The 27740-nt window shown below is 41.1% G+C and overlaps 1 protein-coding gene across 1 annotated transcript in view; it reads left to right on the top strand.

Moving 5' to 3' along the window:
* The first annotated feature begins 2193 nt into the window (after window positions 1–2193).
* Window positions 2194–27740, top strand: part of CNTN3 (contactin 3) — a 66926-nt gene continuing 41379 nt past the window's right edge. The window contains exons 1-2 of the mRNA XM_065749840.1: window positions 2194–2275; window positions 24368–24463. Of these exons, the coding sequence (XP_065605912.1) occupies window positions 2221–2275; window positions 24368–24463 (151 nt within the window). The 5' untranslated portion in view covers window positions 2194–2220. The remainder of the gene's footprint in view (window positions 2276–24367; window positions 24464–27740) is intronic.

Here is a 27740-nt window from a genome sequence, read left to right as displayed (position 1 = left end):
ATGACTTTAACTAGAACGTTAATCTCATAATTTATCAAGAGGATTTTTTTTCCTTGTCAAGGATTACAAGTTTTTCCTGCTCAAAGTCTATCTTGGTCTTCTTAGGCAGATCTGAGAAAATCAAGTGCTGTCTGTACCTAAAATTCTCCCCTTTGGAGGACTGCTGCTTTTTGACTACTTAGGGTTGTAATAATTAAGGTCACTGCATAAGATTACTGACTTCTGAACCTTTTCCAAGGTAGAGATTCACAGATATCCTCTGCATGTTCTGTTGGTACTGGAACCAAGTGTTCAGATACAGAAACTGCTACGTGCCTTTGTTCTTTGGGACAATTACAACGTGCCAAAGTTCTGCGGAGATGATTGAAATCGTGTTAATTCCAAAAGCACCGAAATGCTTTTGTGTGAGAGTCTACCTGTTGACTCTAGGGCGTGTTGGATAAGGAACAGAGCTTCCTCTGGAAAGACCTTGGCAGAGATACAGTGCAGTTAGAGCCCAGCAGCTTACACTAGCACAGTTTCATCAGTATATCACAGTGTCGTTGTGCAGTCCTTGTTAATGCTAGTCAATAAAAGGATACTGCAGAAGCACCATGCAAAACAGCAGTCCTGAGGCTTCCCAGCTCTGATGCTTTGGGATTTCTTTTAGAACTTAGTTCTTGGGTTGTGTGAGGTACTTCTTTCCCAGCAGCAGATCCTGGCCATTTCCTAGGTTGTCGTGAGAAAGAGCGGGTGTGAGGTTAACTCTCTTGTCGCACAAGTGCTTCGGGGTTTTGGCTTCAGCGCAAAAGAAAAGGAAAAAGCATGTTCGTGTCATGCAGCTGTCACTTGAGCAAGAACCTGAGCAAAGCCAGGTCCCAGGGGTCACATCTGCCAGAGGATGCTCCAAGCCAAGCCAGTCCCTTTCAGCTGATGCTCGTTCTGCATGCAGCCTGCCTGCTGTGCACGCTGCTCCACGTGCTGTCACACATGTGCCCCAGTATGAGCTGGTCAGGGGGTGACACTGGGCAGCCCCAGCAAAAGGGGCAATATGAGAACCACTGCTCCTCGTGCTGTGATGCTTTGGGGGGGGAGGGGGAATATGCTGTCCACAGCTGAAGGGATCCTCCGTGTGGTTGCCATTCGCAGAAGCATGAGAAAATTTTAACTGTAATATGAAACACTCAGAGGGGAAAAACAAACAACAAAACGTGTTCAGGCTTTGCAGATTGGCACCTCGAAGTTAATGGCTGTCTTTTTTGCCCTTAATATTTCAGCACGTTAATCTGACAGCTCAGTGCCAGGAGGAATGATCTTGCCTGGTCTGAGCTGTGTACTGCAGAACCTCCAACTTCGGCCGTTTACTGTTGTTATGGAAAAAAGGGGATATGGTGGAAGTGATACACACAGTGTAAAGGCCACAGTTGTCACTCAGTTTTTAAAAATGTACTGTGCAGCTTATGTAGGGAAAAACAAGTAAAACAAGAAAGGTGTACTCCGGCTTGTAGACCTTGGCAAATCCTTTGTCATCTAGCCAGCAAGAAAGGTAGAAATGGGAGCTAACAAATTATTTTGCAGCTTATCATTGCACCTGAATGTGCTTCAGGGCCACATGCTGAGATTCTGTTTTTTTATTATACCTCTAAATCATTTTTGGTTACTGCATCTTCCTCTTCAGACATCTGCAGTACTGTTAACATACATCAAGTACAGGTCTGGAATAGTGAAGCAGTAGGGGAAGGGGTGAGTGGATGTGACTTCAGTTAAATTGGTTACTGCACGTGCTCAGGTTGTTAGCATGGTGTGTACAAAGAGAGGAGGATGAAAGCTGTGCTTTAACAGCTGTTTGACTTCCAACCGCTGTACTGTGTGCGACTGCACCTCATGTATTCTCTCTCCCTTTGAAACTCCTGTTTCTTACAAATAAATGGACGTGGGCAGCTAGAAAATCAGTGTGCCTGTCAACTGTGCTCCTGCTGTATTACCTGACTTGTAACGCCCCGTATCCATGCACGTGTGCTTCTGCTTGGGGTTCAGTCACAGGAAAACCAAGGTGCTTCAGAGCATCTGTCCATTTTCTGATTATTAAAACATGCGTTTACGTTGAAGGCCCTCCTTAAATTTGAAGTCAGTGACTGTCCTTGTGTTTGTTCTTTTAACAGGTTAAACCTTGCACATGGAAGACTAAATGTGTGGTTCACCTGGGACAGAACCAAAACTACTGAATTTAGGCTCGTGAAGATGCTGCTGCTGTGGAAACAGCTGCTCCTGGCATCACTCGTTGGCTGTCTTGGAGGTACCAAACTACAGTACTGCATGCAAAACAATGATTTCAAGTACTAAGAGTGAATGAATGAAAGTAACTTCTCCTCAGTAGTTACTAAACAGAACCCTGCTTTCAGAGCAGGCAGAAGATATTTGATAACATTGGAGATGTCGTTAGTTGGAGCTGGTGGGCAGACTGGAAAGCAGTGAGCAGTGCTGTCAGCAATCCTGAGCTGATGGGTCTGTTCCTTGGGGGATTTTCTCCCTGTGAGTGTGATTACCCCTGTTCTGCGTCAGGCCTGTGAGGAAGGTTTGCTCTGAAGAGAGAGCTGAACTGACTCTTTGGAGTTGAAGGTGTCTGGGGTGATTTGAGTGGAAGGATGATAGCATGTATGTGTGTTTTAATTGAAACAAGCAAATGTCGCTCAAAACGTGTGCTGGTTAATCATGTGGACTACAGAGTTGCATGTTTCTTTGCAGCAACTTCAGTGAGGGGATAGAGGGGAGGCCGTGGTGGTACAGCAGCATGCTGCACAGCCTCTGTTCTCCCCTCTCCTCCTTCTATACCTGCACCCTGTGCTCATGCTTTGGCTGCCATCAGGAAGAGTGGTTCCCCGTTCTGAACACAGCAGAGAAAGATTTGCAAATTTCATCATTTGAAGGTTCAGAGGGCTGGGACTGGTTTAATAATGTGGCGTATTTCTCTGTGATCTGAAAGGTACTGATACTGCCTCCATCAAATCCAAACACCATTTATCAGAAAAATAAAATTCCAGGAGACGTAAAGATGTGAATTCTTTTTTTTCCTTTTGCTGCCACTTTCTGGTTCTGGTTTGTTTTCTGGAAGCAATATTGGATGTTTCTGACTCCGAAACAATCTTAGGGGATTTGCACTGAATTATTTGTTAAAATTGAGGGGCTTTGCTTAACTCTCCTTTGAACTGCTGGGAGCACACTTTAAATAGAGCCTTGCTGCTGCTCCTAAACTTTCCCCATGTCAGTATGTCCGGTGCTGTGCCAAGGAAAGATGTGGTTCCTTCTTTGAGCCCAACACAGGGAGGAAGAGAGCAGCAGAGGGCTGCTTCCCTACGGGACTGTAGGCACTGGTTTGTGACATTCCTCCATGTCAATCATTCTTCCTGCTCTTCTGCTTTAGCAGTGAATGCATGCAGCAGCAGTCCTGTTCAAGGCCAGAGAGCGAGGCTGAGAGCAGCCTGAGTTAGCTAAGAAGCACAGATGTACTGGTCAAGATGGGGCCTCCCCTTGGGCTGCATCTGGAAATGCATGATGTTAAAAATGTGTTTGCGTACTTGGAACGGTTTGAAGGATGCACATCTATTTCTGCAGTGCCCACTGCTATGTCTTTGGTATCACTGGGGAATTACTTGCAAGGCCAATTAGCTGCTCCAGGGTCTGAATTAGCACAATTTAACAAAATAAATGTCAGCAAAGCAGTTTGGTTTTGTAGAATATATGAATGCATTTCTGAACCTTAGGTGCAACTTTGGAGTTTTACTAGCTGCTCAGTACAGTTACTGTTCAAAGAAGAAACAAGATTTGTTATTTAGGATACAGACTAATAAAAAAAAAAATTCAAGTAAATACCCAATGTAATGAAGGATCTGGATGGTGAAACTAGAACAACAAATAGAATGCAAAGACTAAAATTAATCAGCTACCTAAGTATTATTTTAAGTGTAATCTCACTGGTTTTGACCTGCTGGGTATTGGTTTTGCTAAGTTTACAGGACATAATTGTATGAATATTTTTTGTGCATTAATAACTTGCATTGGTGACTTAAATCACAAATATCATTTTAAGTAGATTGAATGATTTTGTTATGTTCATGGTTATATTGGTGTTAGATGAGTATTGATGCTATAAAAACTAACAACATCAAAGCCTTGTTTTTAATCTGTCAAAACTATTTCTTTCTTTAAGCTTTTCACTGGATAGCAGTCTTTTATCCTTCTAACCACATCACCTTATTTTTCTGTAGTTTTCCATTTGTAAAATGTAATACTTATCTAAAATCCAATATTTAATTCCTAGATAACATGGAGTAAAGGGTTCTTCTGAAAAAGAGCAATCATTTTACTGTAAACTCTTGCTGTCTTTAATGACAAAGCTTGCAGATTTTCTGGGTTGTGTTGAATTTAAATATGCTTCGTGTTTTTAATTTAAAAAAATTGAAATGGTAAATGAAATCATTTCAGACTGAGGGGGATATGCAGATATCACCATTTGGAGTCTTGTAAACAGACCCATTGAGTATGGGCTGCAAGGTCTGCAAACCTGTACTGACATTGCTTTGACCTTGGTAGTGGCTCATGTGGAGGTGCACCTAACCTCCCCCAGGAAGCATGCAAGATTTTTCACCCATTTATTGAAGGGCTTTTTTGACCTTTAATCTTTCTTACATTCTGTAGTGTATGTCACCTCAGTTCTTTTCAGTCGCATTTTAAAGCAACTGGGATGAAAGCAAGTTTTGTTTCTGCTGCCTGTGAGGAATGGCAGTCTTCAAGATTCAGAATGAGTGGTGAAGGTTTCTTACGTTAAATCATATTAACACCAGATACACCAGTGGAGATCCTGGGAGAGAAAGAAGCTCAAAAAAAAAAAACAGAAGTAAATGTGTGATTCTGTGCAAGTGTAATTGCAGCAAGGGATGCAATGTGAAAGAAATGGCATTAGCTGCAAATTGTTCAGTTTGCATATCTCAGGTTGGCACTGAGTATCGTGGGCTTTGCAAATTGAATGTCAGAGCTAATAGAAAAATGTTTGTTATTGAGAGAACTACTCTACTCGTAAAATTGATTTGTAATTACCGTTGCAGTAACGAGGGAAAAGTTGGTAATACTTGGAAGGGCTGGTGGCTGGGTGGAGCAGGGCTGATCTCCCCAGCCTGGCATTGCTATGTTGCTGTCACTGACGCTGTCTCTTATAGCAGCAGTCAGCACTCAGAGGTGTGAGGCTGAGGTGGGTGCAGTTTGCTCAGCAGCCTGAGCTGAGCTCTCTGTGCATCTCACTCAAAACTCAGCAAAAGGTGTGAGTCCTGGCGTGCTACCTGGACACGGCACGTGCTTAATTCTGATGTTAACTTATGGCTTGAATTGCTTGAACATTAATAGAGCTTGGAGCACTAAACTTCTAAAACTGACCCAAGAATCAATGTAGTTCAGTTGTTTCAGGACCAGTTTCAGTGAGAGCACTCTAAACAAAGCAAGTTGTGAACAGTTTGGAGGGTATTACTTCTAAGCTATCATTGAGACAGATCAGCAGGTATTCTAACTTGCTATAGAAAACAATTTTTCTTACATTCTTCCAAGTCCTACCTGCAATTTAATGTTAGGAAATAACAGCTTCAGAAATAGAGATGTTGCTGATCTTGACTTCTAAGTCTTGACGTTCTCTGTCCTTACAGATAATGTGTTTCAAACCAGATCCCTTATTACAGTGTTCTGTATGGAATTGCTTTCAGTTCATCCTATGTGAATCTTCAGTTTATCAAAGTAGGGATGTTGAAAGTATCTAATGGAAAGGGGGGAAAAAAATGAGGCCCTTGAGGTTTTGTTTATTGGTCTGTGTGTGTATCTGTGTAACTAATGATCCTGTGGTCTTTTTGTCTGTGTGCCTTAGGGATAAGAAGATGATGATTCAGCATTACATATATATGTCAAGTTTTAAACAAGGGAGAGGAATGTTTGTCTTTGGGTTCCTTCCAGCTGGAACCATTCTATTATTCTATGAATTTCAAGAAAATATGCTTTATTATCATTATTTAAACTATGATGAAGAACAAGCTCAAAGATGAGTAGAATACACAAAAGCAAAAACAACTACAGGAGCACAGAAAGCAAACAGCAGCTCCCAGAATCGCTGAGAGTTTAGGCTGAAAGAGGTCCCTGGGGGTTGTCTCATCCAACCAGTCAGAGTGCTAAGCTACGTGATGGGCTGTGGTGCAGTTGTGAATCATTTCCATGGGTGTTATGGCTTTTCCTGACTCTTCTATAGATTTTCCCAATCGTTCCTACTGAGATGACCATTTTCCCCTGCCCCTGGTGCAGGAAGCTGGTTCTTCCACTCTGTCCCTTCAGGCATCATCCTCTCAAGCACCTGAATGTGCTCAAACACCAGAAACATGATGTTTTCTACAAAGAGCTGCTTTTCTTGCACTAGTAAAGGTACAGAGTGCTAAGATGACCATGTCAGGCGGGCTGTGTTTTCCAGTGAAGCATTGGAGCGTTAGGAAAAACAAACCTCTTGTCAGTGGTGATGTGCTGTATCTGAGGTTGCATCTCTACTGGAAAATTTCTCTAAATAGGAAAACATAGAAAGGCAGAATGCAAGTTTACTGGCACTTTCTTACTTGTTGATCAGGACAGATAGAGGCAATTAATGTTCTTTCTCTGTCCAGTCTTAGAAGTGCACGGTCGGAGCACTGATTGTGTTTTCCAGATGTCTGGAAGGTCATTCTCAATGCACCCTAAGTAATGATCTGTACGTAGCTTAACATATTAAAAACTTGTTGCTGTTAATTTGTGCCATGAGAAAAGCAGAAATATTTCTCTTCAGAGGAGAAACCAAACGCAGAATAATGCTTTTCGAGGTGCTGCAGCAGAGAAGGAGATTCCCTGCTTGAGCGCCTGTGGTCTCAGTCAGGTTCTTAGTGCAGGCTTCTTGGATGCTGGCAGAGTGACAGCTCTACCTTCCCCATGCTCAGATACCCTTTTCCTTAAAGTAATCAGTAACTTCCAATAATTCTATGCAGTCTTTGAGGAGTTTCTGTATGGGTGAGAATCTATTAGAAGAAAAACCACCTCCATTTAATACTGTGACATTCTTCTTGTTAGAATTTGGTTTTCATTAAAATTTACAGTAGTCACAAAACCAGCCTGTATCTCAGTGAACAGATTTTTGCATATTAATAGTAATATTTTTGTACTTTATACATGCATAGTCATAATGTTAAGAATGTGTCTATGCCAGTGTTGACTCAGAGAGTTGTTTATCTTGCAGTCCTTATATATTGCTAACAGGATTCGTTACATTCATGAGAAATATTTGTTTGCTTATCGAATTAAAAAATGAGGAACTAATCTCAGGGCTGTGATTTTCTAAGTTCTGATGTCATGAGCACTTGATACAGATCTGGTACCAGAAAACAGAATTATTACTGTAAATCTGAAAAGGTCCCACTCTAAATATTTCTTTTCACTTAAAACCAACATACCATCGAGCTTCATTACTCCTCTGTTATGGCAAATGAGGGATCCAGGAGGCAGCCTGGCATTTAAACTGCAGAGCCAGGATATTTGCCCTGCTGCAGGCACTTTTTGCCTTTCACTTACAAAATGACAGATGGTGGTGGCTTATTGAAGACCCAGTTTCACCTCTTGAAATGAATCGGTGCAGATCTTGCTTCCGCCTTCCTTCTGTAACTATTGCTTTTAATACAGATACAGCCTTGTACACTCAGTGTTGTGAGCTTTTCCATTTTTAGGGTAATGGTGGAGCACACTCTTGTTAAGAAGGACTTCTTAGAGCTCTTTTTCATTCTTCAGCCATGCTCAAGAAGACAGGGTGCAGAAGCGGTGGTGCTAAGCCATTCACTTTGAATTAAGTGAGGGAATAAATATATTCTCCTTCATCACAATCATCTTTTTTCTTACTAGCTATATATAAAGTCCAGAGCCAAGTCTGTGAAAAGGCTGTTGTTGACTTACTGGACTTTCTCTGTGTTCAGTGGGTTTATTCAGCTCTGCATTTCAGTGGTGAGCATGTTGTGTCAGGTGCAATTCATAGTTCCTTAAGGGTAGATAATGTTGTGATACAAAAACACTTTTCAAAGAGAGACTTAAACCATTACTACTTCATGTTCCAAGCTGAAGAACACTTTCGCTTGGAAAAGCAGCTACTTCTTGCTGTAGATGCTGTCTGATTTCTAAAGCTGAGCCCTCACCTCCAATGAATTGATGCTTCATTTCAACATGACAAATGCTGTTTTTGTATTTACTAATTAAACTCATCAACGGTTTTTATGATCACTGAATGGAGAAGTTTCTGGGAAGAGATGTTCACGTGCATTATTCTGCAATAGAACTGTAGTGTTGCAAATACTGTAGAGCATGAAGGCTGTACATCTGTATTTGTGCAGGCCTCCTGTCTCGTGCAGTTTTAAGAAGAGATGGTGATTGTTCTCATTGCCTTGGTACTTCTGTTTGATGTGCCCCTGGTGGATAGATCATTAAGTATGGCCACTTAGTTGTCATATGGCTTCAGTCTCAGTTGCCTTAGGGAATTTGGCTGTCGAAGGTAGATAACCTATTCTTAAACAGAGTGTAGCGTGCTTGTCATGTTTGCTTAATCTTTGTTGGTTAAACAGCAGCTGTCGTTGGCTACCATGAAAGAATAAATGACAACCAGGATGGATGAGTAATCTCATCTATTAGAGTGATTCCTGGGATTTTGGGTAATACTTTGCTATTTCTTATCTGCAAAACCTGTCTGGTGGTGCTCCTTGCTTTCAGAAGGCTGGAGACCTGCAGATGAGTCAGGCTATAGAAATAGCAGAGCCGAGGATGGGGGGAATGCTTTTCTCTGCTCATTGAAAGGGAAAAGACACTATGAAGGGAATGCTGGGGAGAAGGACTTCCAACAGAATCTTGTAGTGCTGAATGAGAGCTATAGCAGCCCCTTGGGAAGCTGAAAACATTGGCAGGGTGGTTTTGGGGGGATGTGTTAGAACGTTTGTGAATAATGGCTAAAAAATCAAGGAGGTACACAGAGTTTGAAGTCTAAAGCTGAATAATTCGACAGATGTTCAGGAAAACAACAGAGCTGAGAATAAATACTTTTATTATTATAATTATTAGAAAAAGCCTTCCAGAAGGAACTGCTGTGGTTTTGTTGTTCTTAATGACCGTGCTGAAAATGAATGTTTTAGATTTTTATTTTCTTGGTAATGTTGCATTGCTGCTAGCCTCTTGCTAAAAGCATGATTATTTGGGGAGAGGGGTGGCATGGTTAACCTTGTAGGCCCTTGTTTAATAACAAAAGGAATAATGTTAACCTTTAACTTTTCTAACACAGACGGTACATATCGATGATGACATATCAGGGATCAGAACACAATTTACTTGCTTTATTTTTAGGACAAAATAACACAAGGTTGTGAAGCAAAGACCTAACCTCAACCTTAATACTGCACTTGCTTGAAAGTCTAAGGAAATGAAGACTCATTTATATTATTGTATGATTAGCACCATCAGAAGATACTGAATGAGTCAGACATCTGTAACAACAAACAGAACATTATGAAATGGCTGTTTTATGTAGTGGAATGATTTTTTTCTTCCCGAATAGAACGAACAGTTACAACTTCCTCATCTAATTTTTAGATGTCTTGAAGCGAAGTCAAAAGCATTTCAAACACATGACATTTGGCAGGAAAGTAGACCTTTCTGTAGGCTAGGGCTGCTTTCTGTCTTGGAAGAGAAGGCAGAACATCATTTTAACATGACACCTAAGTGAGTGTATTTTGTGCTCAATTATCCTTTACCCTTTAACAGAGCCTTTGAGGGTCAAATGCTCAGGACCAGTGGAGAATCTTCTGAGTTCAGAGGCAGTTCTGTGTGAAACAGTCACTAGAAGTAGCTTTAATATTTTAATCCAACAGTGAAGAGAGATCCTTAGTAAAGAAGGGGTGGTATGGAGTAATTTCATGCCATGATAACATACTGACTGGATGTTTCACTCCAGTGTGGAATGAGACACCTGGACTATTGCCTTCTTCCACTGTTAAAAACTACAGAGGCCCCAAACATCCCCTGGAGGCTGGGAGCTGTGCCTTGCACCAGGGATGTGAACTCTTCACATCAGCCAGGGCCCCTTTGGTGGCCTGCAGCAGGAGGCAGAGGATGGCAAAGAACACTACAGAATTCACTGGCTTTTCTCAGATATTGTGCCATCAGAACTTCAGTGTTTCAGACTTAAATTAAAAGCAGCTTAATGTGCAATTAACAGCCACGTAATCGTGTTTCCTCATACAACTGTTGATGGCTGTGGAAGCCAACAGAAAATCCCCAATTACTTTAATGTAAGATTCAGTTAAGGGTTTCTCCCAGACTTATGGCAAGTAATGCTGCTGCTGTTACTTACTAACTGAACTGTAAATTCTGCAGTATAGAAAGTAACGAATAGTGATGCAGTCTTTGTAACAGACAGAGGATTTGATTCACATTGATGTGAATGTACGCTGACATAAGTCTTGCAGTTGCACCATAGAGGAGCTTCCAATCTGTTCATTGGTCGTTTCAGGAAGCTGTTACGTGGGGAGAAGAGTTATAGTGCAAATAAGAATCGGTCTTTTAAAGCTCTGCTGTATGTTGAGGAAGAGTTTTTCAGCTATTTCATTCCGGATTACTTTCTGGTCTTTATGTTGCTGGGGATCATCTATCAGTAGAGAGACTATGAATTGAGCCTCTTAAGGCTTCATCACATTTCTCATTTTTAAGGTTCACTGTGTAAGGAGATCATTTGCCACGTTATTTAATGAGTCAGGGCAGCTATGGGGATATATAATGAAAGGAAATGGATTTTCCCCACTTTCTCCCAAATGTAATGAAACATTTATCCCACATCAACATTAGACGTGTGCTAGTGCTCTGTTTGTAGACCAACTTCAGAACAGGGAAGACTTGCTCCTTTCAAGGTGCTACATGCTACATGCTAAAGATGCTTGGGGGAGTGGGGGATGGTGGGCCAGCTCTTCCTGACTTTAAAAATGTATCAGAATTTCCTTTGATTGCAGCTGTGGGAAAATAAAATGAAAATTTGCTTCCTAACCTATGCAAAACGTTATTGCAAGCCAGAGATGGTAGTTTGAAGGCAGAAATTTATATGGCTGAACCAACTTTTCAAGTATGTTTTGTATATGAAATATGAAGATTTATCTCACAGTCAGGATCTACACCTGAAGCGTTGATGCAGAGTGGACAGATTTCAACTTTTGTCTTGTACATGCATGATGTTAAGCTTGCCAGAGTACCACATTAGAAAATGTTAATTCTGTTTTTCTTAAGAGTTTTTGAATCTTGCTCTGAATTACACTGTTATTCTATAAATAGTGTTTGAAGAGAAGATGGAATCTACATAAAAGCAGAGAGTAAATGAGGGAGAGAAAGCAGTTGTTACAGATCATAACCTTATCAGTTGAGGTGACAGTTTCAATTCCATTTGAGTTACCTCCAGTTGTCATCTTTTTTTTCTTTGTTAGATTTAGTAACAGTTTTTGTCATTTTATTCCCATAGCATTTTTTTTTTTAATGAGAATCTGCTTGTTTCCTTTTATCTTACAAAGCTTGCACATGAATTGCTTGTGGAGGAGTAGAGTGAGGAGAGGGACTTTCTGGCATGGAAAATAAGGAGAAGAGCGTTACAGATAAACAGAAGAACAGTGTGGACTTCATGGTTTGTGTCCAGCAGTCCTACCTGAAAGCCTTTGGGCAGGTGGACAAGTGGGACTATGTGCTGCTGAAGGATGGCACCTTGGTGGAGGAGCTCATAGCTGCTATCTTGGCTTAGAGGGGGAAGAAAATAATCAGATTTAAACTCTGGAAATATGCTCAACACTGCAGTTGACACGCAGGCTTTCTCCTCTCCAGATCCTAGAACAGAGGTGGAAATTCCAAGTTGGTCCTTGACCAGTGGCAAACAGCTCTACAGCTGGGAATATCCTGAGCTGGGAGGATCTCTGAATCCTGTGTATCATGGGAACAAGGCCTAAAATCAGGAGATAAAATCCGCTCGTACAAAATGGTTCTTGTCCTTTGTGTAGTCGCTGCTTCTGCTCTCAATCATAAGGCACTAAATGAGGTTGAAAAAAGAAACTGTTGCTTCATTTCTGTACGTCGTCTTCTGATATTAAATATTTCACTTGATTGGACTTAATATAATGAGTGTCTGAAGTGAAGTGGAATGGAAGATAGTCAAGTAAATTGATCTGAATCGAAACATTTCTTCCACAGCTATAACAGGGATATTTAATTGGCTGTGGCCATCATCCCTTAAGGCCACGACTTGCTATCAAGCTGCATTTTTGGTTACACCATGTTGAAAATAACTTGTAAATGTCACAGCTCTGTATCTTACTGTACGTGTTCAGGCTCTGATGTGTTGCCAGCCTGCCCACTTTGCCTCCTGATGTTTGTTGTCAGCGCAGCTACTTGCTAAGCAAAGCAGGTATTAACACCAAATTGATGAAACTTGAACTATTCATTTTACATTGCATTGCTTGTGTCTTTATCTTGTATCGAGATATGTTTACATGAATGTTTCCAGTAGAATATGCTATTGAATGGTGAGAGAGCACAGACTGAGTTATAGGGAGTGTCATTTTATAGCCAAGCAAATTCTCCTTACTTACGAGAAGAGAAGCAGTACCTGTTTTTTATTTTCCTCTTATTACCTCTCTCGGCCCTGTGAAGTGAGAGTTCTTCATTCTTTTTTATGAAACTGTATTTTTCCAGCCCTTGGCTTTTTATTAAGTTGTAGTTAACAATATACTTGTGAGGATTACACCACCCTATGCAGAGCTGTCTGGCTTACGCTGGAGATCAGTCTGCAGATAGCGGGTCTGGCACTTCAAGGTTCTGCTCAGATACCTGCAGAAAGATTTGAGACCCCTCTGTGTTTTGGGGGACTTCTCCCTATGCATATGTCTCAATCTGTTAAACTCAATTCGATAGCACTGGGACTGTATTTGTTTTTATAAATGGAACAACAGGTTAAGTATTTTTGGGCAGCTTTTTTTCACTTTGCCTGGTTCTGTTGTCAAATAGTCTGATGCTGAATGTATTTATCTATGCAGTTGCTTGCTCAGGTGTAATCCTTTGTTCAGCCACATCTATTCATCCACTGAAGGATGTGCACATTGGTACATCATGGCATATTAAAGGTTTACCGCAGCCTGCCACAGCTGTCATCACTTTGACCCTTCAGTAAACCAACAGTCTTGCACGTAATTTTGCTTTCATTCAAGTGTAATGCCATCACTGCAGAGGCAGACAGAATGCAATTCTCTAAAGATCTGGTCTCATTCCTTCCTTTTCCAAGGAGGTTAACATGCTTAAATGATCCCAGTGCTTTCTTTTTTCCCTCTTCGTTGCTGTAGGAGGAATGAAGAAGGAAGCACGCTGAGTGGTCTGTTTTGGGGGGACAGTGAAGTGAAAGATGAACTCAGCAGTTGGTTAAAGGCCTCTTTACCACTTCCATTTCACACGTCTTCATTTGTTTCCATAGCACTTCTATTTTATTCAGCTTTTTACTAAGAAGTTGTACAGATTACAGTTTTTATTATTCTTCATTATTATTATTTTTTCTAATACCATTTACTGAAGTAAGCAAGTCAAAAGCCCCTTACGCCAAACCAGCTAAATCACATTTAAATGTTAATGCTGTATGGAAATAATCTCAGTTAAATCAGTGCATTTACAAGTGGTACCACTTCAAAAACAAACAGAATTTTCTCATCCTCATACTGCTATTTCCTTGTTTTCCCCTTAGTGCTTTGCAGGCAGTGTGCAGTCAGTACTTTGCAGCACTTGGGGTCATTGGATCAGTTTGGTGCACTTTGCATTCAGAGTTATGTGGTTTCTCGATGCTTTCCTGGGTTCACCCACAGCTTCTCCAGAGGAAAACTGGTACAAAGTATTCAGCTGTATTTCTTAAATATTCTCAGTTTTTCAGTTTGTATTTAGTGGTTTTTCCAGAAGAATTTTTTTGAAGGCTCAGCCTTTTTGGTTTACCAGATCTACCGTTTCTCTCCTTAGTTCTCGTGTTTCAGAACGTCAGCTCATGGCACGTGCTGCTGTGTTACTCAGCCTTTCAACTTCATGTGCAGTTGCCTTCGTTCACTTCAATTTAAAACTAACTGTAATCTGTCTTTAAGCCTGTTATGCCTTATACATCCTGTCTTTTTTTTTTCCTGCTGCTGGTTCACTAGAATTACTACTTGTTTCTTTTAGAAACCTTTATTGGTCACAGTAAATCCTTCTTTCCTGATTAATATGTGTAGACTCCAGTTCTGACCTTTATGTCTAAACTGTGGGACCCAAACATACTTCCAAACTCAGTTTTTACTGACTCCATCACGAGGCTCGTATCCATTGCTTCTCACATTTCAGTGTCCATCAGAAGGAGATGTAGGACTACGGGCTGGAAAAGCACTGCCATGCTTTGCAGCTGGTTCTGATTGAAAGCAAGACACTTGAGCACACCACAGTACTTGCCTGCCACACACCCTGAATTTCATTGATTTGTAGATATATAAGGTGTCAAAGTAGATCGAGTTAGAGTGAATTCTTATCACAAAACATTGCTTTGTGTAATGAATTTAATTTATTCAAAGTCATGCTTGCAAGGTTCTCCTATTCTTTCTGCAGACAATGAAGTATCAGATAGCAGTTCATTTTGAGCAAGACCAAATGGAGTTTTATCACCTATTTACCTCTTCTTTTAATTGCTTAAGGATCATTGTTCGTGCTTTTGCAAATCAAAATGTGGAATTTGTCACCCACAGGGGGATTGAACTTCTAGATTTTAAATGTATCTATATTAGATCTGGGTCAGAGCAGTGATTAATACTGAACATGAGGCTTCATAACCAAACTATCGCCCTGGTGTGAATCTCATAAAAGGCTGTTCTGATTTATGAAGGTGGATGAGAGGCAGAAGTAAATGTATCACAAAGCAAGTGAAATTTTTGCTTAATAGCAGTCAGCAGATCTTGTCGGGCTGGTTATCATGTGTTTGTGAAGTGGGTAGGAACAGAGCAGCTCTTTGGTAGGCAGTGTTTACGGCACTCAGATTTGAGAAGGTAATCTGTGCAATTTTTATTTGTCTTCCTAAGATCATTAGGAACTCTTAGATGATCCATTTTGATCTCCTGGATACTACAGTGCAATTTAACTTCAGTATTAAGCCATTATCATGCAGGCAGTCCTTTACTTCTTCTGGCCTGTCCAGAGTTTTAATTCTCATTCCACTTTACCTGGCTCCAACTGTAGGCTTTTGGATTTGGTCCCACTTCAGGAGTGACGGGAAGCTCCTGTGAAAAACCACTGCAAGGCACGTGGCTGACAGCTGCTGCAAAGCCTCTTCTCCTCCTGCTGGGTACTGTCTTGACTGCTGTTGAGTCCATTGATAGGGAGGGTACAAGAGTAAGAAAGTCGCTTACAGTGGAAACGTGACAGATGAGGTACCTGGAGCTGCTGTAGCGTGTGTAAGTCAGCCTCACTTGTGTGTTAGAGCAGCTGTGAGGATGCCTGCTCCTCAGGTTTCCTTGCATTGCCCACTAGGAATGCAAAGGTGCTGCTCAGCAAGAGCTGCCATGCATTCAGTCTGCTGCAGCACGCCTTAGGTGCGAAATAATTTGACATCTTCCAGTGAGCATTCAAGACTCTCAAAAACTAATTAAATACACTCAGTAGTACTCGAGGAAAGGAAGGGTTTCTAGATAAGAAAAGACATGGCTGCTCTAATAGCAGGAAGCTGGTACAAATCATTAACTCTGAGCAGCTCCAAAATGAGTCCAGACCATCATAACGAGCCAAGCATTCATGTCACTGCTTCCTTCCCTCTGTAGCTTAGGAAGAGAAAGGAAAATCCCTGTTTAGTTCTTTTCCTACCCATGAAGATGTACCCGTAGCCATGCCCAAATTGTTGATTGGTGCCCATGCCTGCTGTTTGTTGGCACTTCTCTATGGCACTCATTGAACAAAATCCAGCATTGCCATGCAGAGGAAGAGCTGGGCTGTCTCGTGGTTGGACCCTTGCAGCAAAAATGAAATCCCTTTGGAAGAACAGGGAAGGGGTAAGGGCATTTTACTGTAATGAATGCTGTGATTGTGACTGAGGAGTGAATTGCTGACAGTGACTTTTGAGACCGAGGATAAGGAGATATTGAAGAAAATATGAGGAAGGTGCTGAGGCTGTGTTCAGATTTCAGGAGATGGGGTTGGGGGAAACAAGGCCTGAACATGGAGGCACTGGAGTCGATAGGGACGAGGTGCTGTGAGTAACAGCAGAAATGTGTAGGAGCTGGAGCTCAAAGCATCCTATGGGAGAGGCCATGGCCTTGGGACTGCAGCTCCTTGGAACTGGGTGCAAGTCCATAGTATTTCTGTTTCTAAGCAGTTGCATAATTGGTAGTGAGCTTTAAAAAAAAGCTTTTTTATTTTATTTTTTTCACATGGATGAATAACAGTGCTAGCAATCCAGCAGGGATGGCCATGTACATGTGTGCACAGTTCAGTATTCAATCAAGCAAGTTGAAAATCTTATTTTTCCTGAACATTTGTCTCAATAAAACTTAGACTCATGGTTCATTTATTGGAAACAATCCCGGTCTCAGGGAAAACAGAGTAGAAAATATCCACCTGGAAGCTATTCACCTGCGAGCTGTTTGCAGAGCATTGGCAAAGGAGGGAGCATGGGCATGGGCACTGCTGCTCTGTCTTCACAAGAGCTTTTGTTTTTCACATGTTTTCACCCCATACGTGTGCAGGGAAGGCTTTGAGGACAACAGAAATGGCTCTCAATGTGTTTTTATCTGTTGCCTTGGGTTGAGGCTTCACTGCTAGCTGAGATGCTGGTGTTGGCAGGGCAAGAACGTCCAGACTCAGGGTTGAAGAGCTGTCACCTGTGGATGATCCAGTCCTCAGAGAAGCTGTCTGCAGATTGTTGAGGTTGGAGGTTTGCTCTGTAGGTGAGGAGCAGTCCCACTGGAAGGCCACAGTTCCCTCCAGGGGACGTGCTTTAATTAGCCGTGGAGCTAACTGTTTGGCTTAAGCCACGTACCACGCATGTTTTGAGATGAGAACTATCAATATTTTGAAGGTCTGTGAATATTAGGTTTTTGTGCTGATGAGTTGGTGTGTTTTTAGGTGTGAAGCAGCAGCTGTGGCATGACATCTTTTGATAGGACACTTAGTCATCTGCTGTCTCTGTTATTTGTCATCATTACATCTGTTACAGACCACATGGCCCTGATCAAAGCCAAGTGGCTTTCTGCCAGGTTCTCCAGCCCAGTAGGGATGGGAGAAGTGGATTTTGGTTACGTGTCCTGGTAATATGGGTGAAAACCCAGCAGTATTTGGTATTGCTTGTTGGAGCACTCCTCCATTCCTCTAAGGAGGGCTGCAGCCCTTAAAAAGATAGAGGAATGAGGTCAGTAGCAAAAACAAATAAATCCTGTTGTGTCAGCATGTCCTCAGCTCTTAAAAAATGAAGCGTCCTGAGATGTCTTTTATTTATTTTGAGGGAAGTCGAAATACTGCCACTTAAATAAGCAAACAGACCTTCAGGTAATGAGACCTGGATCTGGCAGTGCATTTATCCATCTGCTTAACTGTTACAGTATGAACAGCACGCAGCTGTAGTTCCTCAGCAAAAATGTGAGCAGCCCAACAGTTCTTCAGCACTAAGCCCAAATCTGCTTTGTGGTCACGAGCAGTTAATGATAGAGGTGCTTTAGAGACTGTCAGGGTATTCTTGGAGTTTCTTTCAGGAAAGCTTTAGGGGGACAAAATTGTTTCATGTGCGGAGTTGGCTGTAAGGTAATTTGCTTGAGCAAACACTGTTCCCTCCTGAGATATTGCTTAAATTGCTTGAGTTGCTTTGTTCAGCGCTGTCTTTGAGTAAAGGGATAATTCCCAGATAATATGAATTTTGAGAAGGTATATTTTTGGAAATACTGGAGAATCTTTTTCCTTCATTTTCCCTTGAAAACACACAGTGCTGTTTTTTCCAGGTTTTCTTCAGTGTATTTTTGCCAATGCAAAATGCCTTTAAAAAAACCTAAAAATCTGCTCATCAGATGTTGACTCAACTTTTCTGCTATTGATGTTCGTCTGCTGCTATTTTTCTCTGCTCTCTCTGATCTCTTCCTTCTGTTCCACACAGCCCACAAAAGTATCTCATCCCCCTCCCTCTCTCCCTTTTTTTCCTCCCTTAGTACTGCAGTCTCTTCTCCCTTTTTGTGCTCTGGCATTTCGTGTTCACATCACCCTGATACACCTGTGCCAGTTTCTTCATTGCTTTTCAGATTTGTGTTTATGTAACAGATTTTTTTTTATGATTTTTATGTGATTCCCATTTAATGGGTGTAATGTTTGCTTCCTTCCATCAGGAGCAACATGCAGGTCCTCTTCTTTGCCACACACACTTGAACGATACAGTTCGTTTTGTTAGCAGTAATATTTCTATTGACACAAGATGCTGATTCAAACAAGATCTGCCAATTTGAGACTACTGCGATGGGATCAGAGATGTGAGAGATGTTTCAGGCTGGAAAAACAAGGTTTGTGCACTTGTCAGTTCATGAATAAACGATGCCTGGAGGATGGGAGGCAGAGACCTCACTCTGTGCCCTGTCCTGGAGCCTTTAGGAAATGAATGTGGCCAGAGCAACCGTGTTTGTGGGAAGCAGGGGCTGAGCTGCTGCCCTGTGTCATAGCTTGGAGAGCAGTGCTGTGGTTCTGTCGCTGCTCCTGTGGTGTGGAAGTACACAGCCTCTTACTGAAATCAGGTCTAGAGAATATTCCAGTGTATATATAACCCATTGTGCAGTTACCTTCCTACAGATAAATGTTCTGCTGTAAAACGAAAGTTCAGCAGTGTGCCACAGCATTAAGAGATTTCATAGAGGTTGCTGTGAAATTATATGATTTCCCTGTAATACCAGCATGACAGAAATGAAACCATGGAGATAGTTCTCTGGTAGCCAGCAAATTTCTTCCCCCAATGACAAATCACCCAGTTTCTTTGCTTGCTTTGAGTAATGTTCAATTTTGCTCTGTTAACATTTTTCTTCTCTCTCCTTTCCACCTCCAACAATAATTGATGGTTATAGAGGTAATGTGGGGAGGAGGGATGCGAACAAAAGTTATTCTTACAGGATTGATCCAAAGCCCTGTGAAATCAGCAGAACAACTCACTTCTTCCATGTGCAGCTCTATTGAGCTTGTGCAGTAGGTCTGCAGGCACTGTATTCTGGCTAGCTGGCCCCATCTCCCAGCGTGTCTGTTAAGCTGATAGAAGTATTGTGAAGAAAATTATTCCATGTATACTTTCTATTGTTTGTCTCAAGAAGCATGAAGTACATGGTCCTAAAAACACCTCGGTACTGCCAAATTTGGGATACAGAGTAGTGAGGAAGAACATTTGCCTGTGCCAGTAGGCAGTGTAGGTCGTGGTAAAGAGCTTTCCGAAAAAGGAACAGATTAGTCTTATTTTCTCCTGGAGTTGTCATTAGCAGTGTAGCTATTACAGCATGCTAAGACTATTACTCGTAAGAGCTGAGGGACTGTTATTTCATTTCTTCTTAAATAATGGGACTTGTACCAAGGCGACCTTGTTGTGCATTAGTAGTTCATTATGTGCTGGCATTGAACAAAGTCCCCTCTTTAGAGCTGCATATTGAAGAAAACAGTTATGATTTGGTTGTCAGGCTCATTTGAGGCACTTGAACATCATACCAGTACAAAATTATACATAAAGTATGTTTAACAAGTTCTGCTGCATTGAAGAATAATGAGTCTAATGAAGTAATGGAATAAATATTTTTTTGTCTGTCAAAGGGCACTTTTCTTTATGAACCCTTCTACGGTTTTTGAAACGTGGTAGAATTGCTAATAAACGTGCTGACACTAAATATCAACTGATGTAAGTATGATGTTTGGGGGCAGATGGGCTTCGTGGGCATGATGTTGTCCCATGAAGTTGGTGTGACCTCCAGAAGCCTTCCCTAATCTGAATCTACCCTATGGACAGATCTGTAGCTATGGTGGGCTTCATGGCAGAATTTCATGCAACTCTGTGTTGCTGCAAGCTGGGAAGTGTTCTGGCTGAAGCAACTTTGTCATCAAACACTCCGTGTGTTTTTCATTACACGGTGTTACATCTTCTCAAACCATAGATGTTTGATCTGATCTTGCACCATCCATTGCTTTCCTTGATTGCACACAATTGCAAAACATCTTACAGGGCACCTGCTCTGAACACCAATGAAGGCAGGCAGGCCTTGGGCAGCAGCATCAATTTCATTTTTTTCTTACCTGTTGGTATCAGCTGTTACCTTCTGCAGAGTTCCTCAGATGCTGAAAGCTCTGCTGCTCTTGAATTCACAAATACGTGTTTTTTAATTATAAAAGGTATCAGTGAACTGTGGCTGATGTTCCAAATACATAAATGGTTATTCTGGAGTAGTGGTGGTGTAAACGATGCTCATGTTACTCCTGCTCCATATTTCTGGAATCCTTTTTTAGCCTGGTACTTGAGGCTTAGAACATAGCTGGAGTGGAAGGGATGTCAAGGTTTCATATCCTTGGTGCTGTATGAACACGTTTGATTATTCTGCCTGAAAAGGAAAACAAAAAACTTCACAATAAACTTGAATTACATTTTCTTGCTCCCTTTTATTGCAATGGTAAGTGTATTTCTGCTGGTGTCAGACACTTGATACTAAAGCAGTGAGGCAAACTGGGGAAGGGAGAAGGTGCTGTTTCAGGAGTCCAAAATGTCTCATTGCTAACTTTAAACTTTTAACCATTAAATTTTAAACTTCTGGAGGTTAAAGTATAAAAGGCAATAAAAACATTTAATTTTCAATGTATACAGTACAAATGGTTTCAAGTTGCATTTTTCTTTCTTATGTAGTTAGATGTCTTTGTTTATTTTTATTTATTTATTTTTACATTTTAACCAGATTTGTCTGTATTAAGATTAGAGACTTTGCCTGGGCAAGTTAATTGATAAAGCTGCTTGTTTCCTACAGAAACAATAGATTTTCAGATGAAAAAAAAAGCATAGAAGTGGAGAATAGTAGATTAAATGCATGTAAGAAGTAAAAAGATGTAGGCAAAGTAATTAAAACAATTTATGCCTAGTTTGAGAGAACTAAACAATCTAAAAACAATCCAGTGATGAGTGAGATGATGCTTGTATTAATAAATAGCAGCAGATAATGTAACACAGGGCTGGTGGTTTTGTTGAGCTCTGAGCAGGATGATGCTGCAAAGCAAGAACTGCTGTGACCCGTTGCTCGTGTCCCATTCGTACCTGCACTCCTTGTTTCCAGTTGTGTTGCATCTGTTAAGATATTTGCTGAGATAAAGCCTTGGATTTCGGAGAAACAAATCAATTTGTCGACGTAAATAATCTTTGCCATCCTTTCCCTGCATTTTGCATTATTTATTTATATTTTTTACTCTGTCTTCTGAGAAGTTGATGTTCCTTGCTGGTGATTTCATTCAGTAACAAGTTTTGTATGGAGGTGCATCATTTCTCTCCAGTCTTACTGCTCTTAGTCCTGCCCTGCAGAGCGGGTCTGGCTTTCCCCTGTACAATATCTTGAATTTTGCTGCAGAGGCCCTGAAATTCGAGACCGGACTCTTGTATATAAGTATGGAATACTTGAATACTTTCCAAGGTCGGAAGTTTGGACTTCGTTGCATAATACTCACAGAGGATGTTATTGTTATTTTGTATGGTAATTTATAATTATTTCTGAAGTGCCACCATCCAATGCACAGAGATGATAAAAATATCAGAAGGAATTGAGTGATGGTACTTGTGCAGCTGTGTGATTAGCCCGGTGCTTCAGCCGCTCTGCAAGGTACGACGGAGAGCTTCCTGCTAATTAATGAAAAATGATGCTTTCATTGTAGCACGGCTCATATTCTTTGTTTTATGATGAATTCTGCTTTCCTTCACGTTTTCCCCCCCAAAAATTATTCCCTCGTGACAGCAGCCGTCACTGTAATCAGTGATTAATAACTTCAGCTGCAGCACACGGCACCAGCACAGACTGCAGAGCTGCAGTGGGTCACCGCGTGACGCAGTGTCCCTGAGTCCCAGTCCCATCCCAGTTGCTCCCAGTCCCACCCCTCCCACACACTGTGTTGGACAGCACAGACAGCTGCGGGGATCGTGAAAGTAGGTTGCTCCGAAAGTAATGCCTCCTGTTTATCCCCGTGGAAATAACAACCGCTATAAGAGCACAATAATGCTGTTTGCTGCAGCAAATTCTCAGCTACAAAGCATTTTATTTTTTCACCACAGTCACCATCATTTGCTTTTCATTTTTGCCAGCAATGAACAAGAGCCTGCATGCCATGGATGTAAAAATCTGCACAGTGAAGGTGACCCACTGTTTTAGAGCTGTTACGGTGGCAGTGTTTCTGGGGAAATGTTGCCCACACAGTCCAACTTTCACTGTGCTAACATCCACCCTCCCTTAGGTTTCTGTAAACATGAGCTAGCTCTCACCAACATCTTCCTCTGATGTTGTGAGCCAACTTCATAATGTAGCAGGCATTACTTTTGGAGCAGCCCTTGTCTGTGATTTATGACTCACAGCGTTTATGGTGTAAGGAGGGTGAAATTCCATCTAAATCTATTTTATATGTTATATATATATATATATATATGCACTGTAAATTTTTTGCATCCAAATTGCATCATTAATTTCATCCTCATAGAGAACAGAACGCCTCTTGCCCCAAGCTGTGTGCCATCAGAGAAAAGGTCTGTAATCCAGGTAGGGAAAATTCTTCAAGGTTCACGTGAAGGTGATGTTGGAAATCTCTGCATATTAATTCCACCCTGCCTGGTGTTACACAGCCCACAGCTCCTTCTGTGCCCTCTGTGGGTGAGGTGAGTGGGGTGCTGTTAGCTTAGTGACTCAGTGGAAGTACTAGGGAGAGCTGATGAATTTATATTGGATATTTATATTGATAGAGGGGAGAGAATGATGTTTAAAAGACCTGGAACAAATTCTGAGGCAGACTATTTTGATCTCCCAGTGAAATCAGTTTAGTTGTGGTTGCTTATGAACTCCAAAACACGTCTAGCCAGAAGATCTGAACTCATTATGTGAGTGAGGACATAGGTCCTTGAGATGTACTTACAGAGAAATTCAATTGGAAAGCTGAAAGCAACCCTTTTAAGAAACCCTCTATGTGCGGTAACAAAGAATAACAGAACAATATCTTATTGTGGCAGCAAATGTATTTTTTTTTTTAAATGAAGCATTGAAATTCTAATCACTCTTGTTCAGTGTTCAGACTGCAGCAGCTGCTGCTATTCAATATTAAAAAAATATTATGTTTTGGAAAGCAGCTACTGTTGGTCAACTCCGTAGCATTATGCTTGGTTACAGCGACAGCCGTATTTAAAGAACTTCTCTACCTCTTTGAGCATCTGTATGTATTAATATTCTTTACGAAGTTATAGAAATAAACTTTTTTTTTTTGCTTACTGGCTGACTTATGACTGTCTGAACTTTGTCACGTATGGCTTTACTGTAAAATGTTTCATGGAAATCCTTTCTTGGGGTACAACCTCAGTGTCAGTTTATATCGATGGTTATATCCAGCTTAATTCAAGGTTACAGCGGAGCCATACTTTCTTAGATTGGTTAGAGTGGACATTAATTTAAAGTTATAATAAATATTTTTGCTCTACAGCGTTGCATCGCCTGCAGCATTTGGTTTCACTCTTACAAACAGTGTAAAGTGATCACAGAAGACCAAAACCGGAGTGCTGGGTCATTATGTGGGGAGCACAGTGCTGCCCCAGCCATGCTGCAGGGCAGGAGCTGGGCAGTGCTGCGATGGGTCTGCCCACAGAGAGCAGGTGGAGGGTTTTCTCCTCTCCAAAAGAGATGTACGTGCTTTTTGAATAGCTGGGATATTAACTTGCAGTTGATTAGAGGAGCTCAGAGGATCTTGATGCTATTTTCATCAGAGCCTTCATTTTGGAAGGAGCAGTGGCTTGAAGGTCTATTTTTAACTAATGCGTGTGGTTCCTTTTCAGTTAGCAGAATGATGGTGACATAAGTGTAGCATAAGAGTGAAGTCATCCATAGGACGTGTTTAAGTTCTTGTAAATTATTTCACTTCAGTCCTCCTCACTTGCTTTGAGCAGCCACTCCTGCAGCCAGACCAGGACATCACAGAACCACTCTGCATCCTAAGTGACATGAGAGCAGGAGTTAGCTTGGAACTTGGGAGTGGTGGGGCTGTGCTGTCTCCTAACATCTCACCTTTCTTTCTTAAACAGACCCTGAGAGCTCACGGACGAAGATGAGAAGCACAGTGTCAGTGCGAGAAGGGCAGGGAGTGGTGCTGCTCTGTGGAACACCGCCTCGAGCTGGAGGTAAGGGGCACTGGGAGCTCCCAGACACCATGGGTGAAGGTGGGATGTCCCTTTGTCGCAGCAGAAAGGTGGCACGGAGCAGTGGGGAAACCTCATCTCCTACAGAGACACAAAACTAGAGGAAGCAAGTGTTGGAAAGAACAGGAGGGCTGTGCCCAGGAGAACGTTCTTCTGTCTTGAAACGCCTTTCTAGACCTCTGTGTGCTTAACCTGTCCAATTTTGTGATATCTCTGGAATTAGCTGTGCACCTTCTGGTGTTAAATTCTTCCCAATTTCGCAAGTGCTGAGCCTCAGTGAATCTAGTTTTTGCTGTATCAGACCAGATTGTTCTCTGCAGTTATTCCAGCGTGTGCCTGTACTCCTGAAACCAAAGCACTTCGTGGTTTAACGCAGTGTTGCAGATATAATTAAAACACTGCTGTCTTGAGGGGAAAAACTGTATATACAGATTATTTGTGGGCCAGAAGTTGCGAGTGCATTTTATCATCTGTTATCGCCTGACTTTGGTAATTACTGTTGAGTCTTAAATAATATTTGGAAGTAACTACTTCTTGAGGGAGGTTTTGTTTTCTTTTATTGATAAGTAGTCTCGTTATTGAAGGTCGGTGATGTTAAACATTAGACTTAATTGCAGAGATGGGGTAATATAGGCTAAACATCGTGAATACAATAACATAGGCATTGTGGCCTCTTAAATTTGACAGAGTCAAAGCAGACAGAGCCATAAAGTGACATTTTACAACTGTCTGAGCTTGCAGAATTTTTCTCTCTCCAAACTGATACGTACTCCTAAATCATCTTTATAGCCTTACAACAGCTTTGTCTTTTAGCTGCTGAGAAAATGGGTAATTCCCCTGGCTATCTGTAAGAATTAGGATGATTAAATTTTGCTTCTATACGCAGTTCAAAGTCTAAATTACCATGGCTGTTCCCATGCTTGCATCCTGTGCATGTATGCACGCAGAGGTGCTCACCTGACTGACTGCAGTTCCGCACTGTGAATGCTGGAGGTATTAAACAGAAGATGATATAAAGCATGCTCGTGCTGCTCAGGGCTGTGGCTCACACTGGCACACGGAACAGGTGTGGGTTTTTTCACTGTCAGCAGATAGGGTATGATTGACACTCTGCACTAATTGTCTTATTCACACAAAAATGAGAGCGCTGAGGGCCCCGTGAACTATCAAATGGAATTGAGAATTGGTATGAGAATTACTTAGAATCCTTGGATTTATGTGAGAATTGAAGCATTAACCATTACAGTTTTCAGGTGATGCGGAACAGGAAGAAATCCTTCCTCATCTTTATTTTTTTCTTTTCTTTTTCTTATTTTATTTTTTACTAAACTGAACTTACTGCATGGTGATGTCAGGCATTCAGTGATTTTGATTTTGGGGTGATTAAGATGTTTGTTGGCCCTCATTCTGCAGAAATGTGACCGTATTTCTGTACATCACTTTAATTCTGTCACAGGAAAACTCGTAAAAGACTTTTTTGTGAATCACCAAGTCAGCACCCCAATAGTCAACAGGTAATATTGCATCTAAAGCTCATGTATCTAAATCCACTAGGTGCAGATACTCACTAAATGGGTATTATTATTACATTCTACTGAGCTCTCTACAGCTATTGAGACTTTCTACTGTGCTACCGGTGTGTGTTTGATAGTTTTAAAGGAGTGTTGGTGTAGCAAACATCTCACTGTCAGATACTGAGTTTTTATTTGTTATCATGCCTCAGGTTTGAAAAAAATACCATGCAATGTTATTCTTCTTCCATTCTGCCAAGAAATGAAAACAGACAGCATATGGAGATCTAAAAATGACTTTTCCCTGCTATTGATGTTGTTCCAAAACCAGTAACTAAGAGCTGACAAAGCCCCCAAGTCAAGCAAATCTGGGTATTCCCTGGTATTGCTGCCATGTGTGTGTCTTGATTGTCATGTGGCTTTGTGTTCCAGTATTGTGACTGATATTAATATGACTTCTACTTGAATAATATGGTCAGTGTTAGTAATTTGGCAACAATTTTGTATTTTCAGAAGACATTGATTTTAGACATTTTGATTTTTTTGGAGAACACAATGAGGCATAGTCTTGAACATAGATTACATGAAGATTTCAGGACTGCTGTATACGTAGAGGAAAATATTGACTCTTAATTGTAGAAGTGAAGATCTTGATGGTCATTTACACTTTCCAAGGACTTCAGGCTTGACTGAAGAGCTTGGCATTCGTTTTATGTTGGTGGATACTATAAGGGCTATGAACGTGAAGGAACTGTAAGGGATGTAAGGGATATGAACCCACAAGAACCTAAGTAAATGGAAAGTAGGTTGTGAAGCCAACAGAGTTTACAGCTCTAGGAGGAAATTCCACTTGTTTCATGTTCGTGATTAACCTTGTGTGATACACGTTACTGTTTCATTCAATACATCAGAAATATTTCTACATAAATAAAGAAGCAAAAATGTCCTCTACATAATACCGTGCCCTGACAAATGCTGATTTAATAGATAAATGAGGCCATACTTGAATGGTAGTGATCAATCTAGCTTATACCTTATTATTTCAAAGCTGTGACATACTGGTTTGAGACAATATTAGATCACTGAAAAATAGATCCCAATTTATTGCTCACTGCTTGATATGACAAATCATTTGCTGAATAACGTCATGTCTGTTGCAAATTACTATTTAGACTTGCAGATTTTTGCTCATGTCTCTGTATTGCCATTTGGAGACCTGCATGTTCCAGCAAAACTGTGCTTCATGAATAACATTGCATGGAAAGTATCTTTGATGTTTTATATGTTTTTCGTTCTCACAACTCTTGGATATCAATGTGATTTTTCCAAGGAACTGAGTTAATTTTACTGGCTTTAGAAACATTACATACCTATAAAACAAAGCAGAGTCAAGCTGATAGAACTCCAGGACATGGTTTCTTTCTTCCTGCCCATCAGTGTGTTTGTGGAAGGTGCAAAACATCCTGTTTTTACACACTTGCTTTTTGCTTTTGTTGCAGATTGTGTGTGACACTCGCCTGGGCATGAACAATCAATCATGCTTGCAGAAGGCACATGATGAGATTTTTGCTCAAAAGTGCATTCTAAGGAGAATAGTAAGCTGAATATTGTAAAAGCAGTGGCCTAAAAAATTGTTCCATGGCGTTCTCGAGCTGTTCTCAATCTGCCAAAGAGAAATGGTGTTTTTATTTAAAAATATATATTTTGCAATATTCCTACTGGTGTCGTCAGCAGCAGCAGCACAAATT

This window comes from Cyrtonyx montezumae, unplaced genomic scaffold (genome assembly GCF_038088225.1).
Source record: "Cyrtonyx montezumae isolate F1298 unplaced genomic scaffold, pur_monq_1.0 scaffold_6, whole genome shotgun sequence".
NCBI lineage: Eukaryota > Metazoa > Chordata > Aves > Galliformes > Odontophoridae > Cyrtonyx > Cyrtonyx montezumae.
Note: the sequence above shows the minus strand (reverse complement) of the source record. Positions and strands in the feature narration are given on the sequence as shown.